General features: G+C 36.2%; 1 protein-coding gene across 3 annotated transcripts; it reads left to right on the forward strand.

The window, feature by feature from the left end:
• Nucleotides 1–425: 425 nt before the first annotated feature.
• On the forward strand, nucleotides 426–4,585 carry LOC104599167 (putative glycosyltransferase At3g07620). 3 transcript variants are annotated; one of them, XM_019198051.2, is made up of 7 exons: nucleotides 426–581; nucleotides 714–918; nucleotides 1,039–1,155; nucleotides 1,467–2,502; nucleotides 2,606–2,736; nucleotides 2,853–3,204; nucleotides 3,365–4,585. In XM_019198051.2, exons 4-7 carry the CDS (start codon nucleotides 1,549–1,551, stop codon nucleotides 4,022–4,024), a joined length of 2,097 nt encoding a protein of 698 aa, XP_019053596.1. In that variant the 5' UTR covers nucleotides 426–581; nucleotides 714–918; nucleotides 1,039–1,155; nucleotides 1,467–1,548; the 3' UTR covers nucleotides 4,025–4,585. The 3 variants fall into 3 exon arrangements, with proteins under 3 accessions (XP_019053596.1, XP_019053595.1, XP_019053597.1); XM_019198050.2 differs by lacking the exon at nucleotides 1,039–1,155; XM_019198052.2 differs by lacking the exon at nucleotides 1,039–1,155 and having other exon boundaries at nucleotides 2,660–2,736.
• Nucleotides 4,586–4,785: the final 200 nt, after the last annotated feature.

A 4,785-nucleotide genomic window follows, 5' to 3' on the forward strand; every position in this document is an offset into this window, starting at 1 on the left:
AAAATAAAAAACTTGAACATTTAACAATTTAAAGAGTAAACAATAAAAAGTAAAGACTAAATAGAGAAAATTAAAGAGTGGAAACTTCTAACAATATATAAATAATCCCAATTAGACTTGACAATCGAGTCAACGGATTGACCCTTAACCCAACCCAACCTAGTCCAGTTTTTTTCGAGTTAGGTCGGATCGGGTCATTTTCATATTTAGGTAGCTAAATATGAGACCCTAACCTTGTTTTTTCGAGTTGAATTGGGTCGTGTCCAAAACATTCAGCTTACTAATTTTCATAATCTAATTCGTTTTAGCTTGACCCATGTTCGGCCAGGTCCACCTAATGACATAACACTATTTACTTGGCAATGACATAACACTATTTCAAGGGAGGTTTTTATGATTGTCATAAACGTTAGGCGAGGTTTTTATATTTTACCCTAAAATTTAACACAGTGAGACTAGAAGTGCCACTTCAACTCACTGAAGCTGAATCCATCAGTGAAGCCAGTAACGAACAGTAGATTTATCTCAGCTCAAGCAAGCATTACGATTTGTTTTTTCTTCTCAAACAAGCATAATCAAAGGCACGTCTCTATAGTCAATAACAGACAAAAGAAAATTATAAAGATATAGTCTGGAAGGTTTTGTTCTATTTGATTTTTTTTTCTCAAGTTGCGATCTTCTATTGATGAAACTTGTTTCTTGTGAAAATGCAGATCGTTTCTGAAATTCTTAAATCTGAAAAAAGTATTCTGCTGCAGAACTAAATTATTTATTGGAGTTTTGTTTACAAAAGTGGAGGCCCATTCCTTCGAAGTTGAGTTGCTCTTCCGTTATTGCAGCTTGAATTCTCAATTTCTGAATTTCGAAGTTGCAGATCACAGAGTATTTGCATCCCGAAGACTAATGAATTTTATTTTGGTATGTTAACTTCTCTTCTAGTACTTCCAGCTCTGTACTTTCTGTTAACAAAATTTTATCTTCTATTATTCATTTCTTTCTAATTTTCGTAAAATTATTTTTTTCAATGTCCCATTACAGGTGTGATTATGTTTCCCTTTTCGTTTTTCATTGGTGGGTTGTGGGAGGGGGCTTGTTCTTTAGCTTTTAGTCTGAAATCTGTCTACTAACTTTCTGCTAAAAATGCTTCACTTTCAGGTATTATTTAGTTGGTGGTTACTGATTTAATTGTTAACCTGATCACTAGGTTTTATTTTTAGTTGCTGTTACTGTTGTTCTTGGTTTTCTACTGAAGTTGCTTAACTTGGTGACATGTTAATAGATGGTGTTACTAACTCGCTCTCGTTTTCTGCATTCATCAAATCAGTACTTGAGATCTGTAGTTTGAATTTGTTTGGTTAATCGTGAGTTTGAATCAAGTAAAATATCACGTATTTTTTTTAATCTTTAACACAAATACTTTCATGCATTTTCCTTGTGGCTGATCTAGGGCTTCTGTTGAATTTCAGGGACCAACGAGATAGTAAATTCCTCAGCTCACAACTGATTGAGTGGTTCCCTTGCTTACTTCGGTGGTTAATGCTTTAGGATATGGCTTATGCACTTCAATATAAAAAATTATGTCAGGTTGAAACCAGGAGACGGATTTTGGTGATTGGTATAATAGGTGCAGCAACTTTAGTATTTCAGTTTCTATCTCTTTCCCATGGGAATTTTTTATTGTCTATGCTACCAGCTATTAGAGGTCCACTACTTGGAAAAAGAAGCTTTCCAATTGAAGATTCATCCCCTACGCACATGATGATTGGTAATTTAACCCTTTCAAATGATGTGAACTTCATGGAATCATCTTTGGTTCTTGGGATGGTGAAAGCTTCAGTTATGGAGAAGCAAAAGGAGGACAGCAATGAAACAAAAGATATGGATAGAGACCAAAAAAACGATTATTCATCAGAGGAGGCCATTGACATGGAATACAATCTGGAATTTGATGAGGATCAAGATTCATATAATGAAACTTCATTTGGAAAAGCTGTTGATCCGGTTACAAATTTCAAATTGGGTAGTGTAAATAATCCAGGAAGTGATTCTATACTAGAAAAGGCCAGAGAAACTGAACATGTTCTTGCAATAGAGGAAAGTAAGCAAAAGGTTAATGATTTATCATCCAACAGCACATTGAGACCAGGCATCAGTTTGGTAGTGGAAAAGCATCAAACTCTGGACACTGGTATGAAACCTCCACCGCCTAAGCTAGCACCAGAAACTTCTCTGAATGAGACAGACTTGCTCAGAAAATTGGATAAAAATTCAAGAGTTTCTATCATGTCATCCCCCTCAAATTTAGTTTTGGTGAGTAATCAAGTGACAGAAACACTACCCAAGGACAATAAACCTGAGATACTGCAAAGTGGTTCCATTGCTTTAAGCAAAAACTCCACAACCATTAACATCATAATCAAGAAGAATGGGGGGACACCAACAATATCAATATCCCAAATGAATAGTTTATTATTTCAGAATCGAGTTTCTTTCAACTCAAAGGTATATATTTGGATCTTCAGATGCTAAAGGGATTTAGTTTAATTATTTTGAACTGAAAGTTGCTTTAACCTTCTAGCTTGATTTTCTTTCTGTTCTTTACTAGAGGGCAGAACGGCTCCCAGTCCGTGATAGGGAACTTATATATGCAAAATTACAGATTGAGAATGCTCCTATTGTAAGGAATGATCCAGAACTTCATGTTTCTGTTTTTCGCAATCTCTCTACATTTAAAAGGTAATCTCCACATCTGAATGATGGTGCAGGTGTACAAGAATTTTCAAACACAATTGATCATTGTAGATATTAAGACTTTAAGATTAGTAATTCTTCTTTAATATTCTTGTATGTAGGAGTTATCAGTTGATGGAACGCATGCTCAAAGTCTATATCTACAGAGAAGGAGAAAAACCAATTTTCCATCAGCCAAATCTGAAGGGAATATATGCCTCTGAAGGATGGTTTATGAAATTAATGGAAGGAAACAAACAGTTTGTTGTGAAGGACCCAAGAAAAGCTCACTTGTTTTACTTACCTTTTAGTTCGCAAATAGTAAGGACAATTTTGTATACACGTGAGAATTTCCATGGTGGGAGGAACCTAGCTCTGTATTTGAAGAAATATGTGGACACGGTGGCAGCTAAATACCATTTTTGGAATAGAACTGATGGAGCAGATCATTTTCTTGTTGCTTGCCATGATTGGGTATGCTTCCATGCCTCTTTCAGATTTAAATTCTATCAGTTTTAATCACTGGATGACTAATATATGTGATTTCTTTTATATTAGTATAATCAAGAGGAAATAGAAAATCAATTAAAGCATGACATTAATTTTCCTTTGTGATGTAACTGGAGTTTCTCAGGCCCCTAGAATAACAAGGCATCATATGAGTAAATGCATCAGAGCTCTTTGCAATACTAATATTGCTAGAGGCTTTCAAATAGGCAAGGATGTGAGCCTTCCAGTAACATCTGTGCGTAGCATGAAGAATCCTCTAAGATACCTTGGAGGCAAACCCCCTTCAGAGAGGCCTACTTTGGCATTCTTTGCTGGAAGCATGCATGGATATCTCCGTCCAATCTTGCTACAGTACTGGGAAAACAAAGACCCAGAGATGAAAATATTTGGTCCAATGCCTCGGGATATTGAAGGCAAAATGAATTACATTGAGCACATGAGGAGTAGCAAGTATTGCATCTGTGCTAGGGGCTATGAAGTCCACACTCCTCGGGTCGTGGAGGCAATCTTCTATGAGTGTGTGCCAGTGATAATATCTGATAACTATGTGCCACCATTCTTTGAGGTCTTAGACTGGGAAGCATTTGCTGTCTTCATTGCAGAGAAAGATATTCCAAATTTGAAGAATATTCTCCTTTCAATTCCAGAGGAAGTCTACCTTGCAATGCAGCTGAGAGTGAAGAAGGTGCAACAGCATTTTCTGTGGCACAGTAAGCCTGTGAAGTATGACATATTTCATATGACCCTTCATTCAATTTGGAGCAATAGGATTTACCAGATATAGCACAGATAAGGATGTGGCAAAGATTTTAGATTCTTGAATCTGAGAACATAGGAGAATGAGCACATCTGAAAGACTGATTTGCCACCCAGAGCAGAAGGTGACACAACAAAGGGAGAATGGAAACACAAATAACTACAGTATGTGAGCATAGAGGTGGACAAGTGAAAGAGTTAAATGTTTTGCTGAATCTGTCTCTTTCTGTCTAGATCTTCTCCCATGTCAGTACAATAAAGAGAAGGTTATGGTTGAAAGTAAACATGTTATAAAACGAAGAGAAGTATCATGGTAGTTGCTGAGCCTTTCAGTAAATGCCTTGCCAATAGACCATTGTATAACTGAGTTCATTGTTCATAAAAGGGACTCAAGCCTTTACATAGCACTTTTTTTTTTTCTATCACTTTGTTTCATCAGTGGAGATACAGCGGCGAAGTATAATTTAATGGAGTAGATCATATGGACTAATAGTGGTCACTGCAGCAGTTTGGATGGTCAAAAAACTTTCTATTGATATGGATTTCCATTTGTTCAGAATGCTCTATATTCATGAATGCTGTCATCTGATAATAACTACGGACTTTTTTTTTCCATCTACACCTGAAACTGAAGATGTTATCGATACTTACAATGCTGCTATCATTTAAATTTATAACCACACATTATGAGAAAGTCTTCTCATCTATCTTGTAGTTCTAGAAACCCTATGTTGAAAAGGTTGGGTCACAAAAATTTGGAGGAGAAGCGCTTTGAGGCATGTCTGAAGA

Source organism: Nelumbo nucifera, chromosome 2, assembly GCF_055504915.1.
Source record: "Nelumbo nucifera cultivar China Antique chromosome 2, China Antique-T2T, whole genome shotgun sequence".
Taxonomy (NCBI): domain Eukaryota; kingdom Viridiplantae; phylum Streptophyta; class Magnoliopsida; order Proteales; family Nelumbonaceae; genus Nelumbo; species Nelumbo nucifera.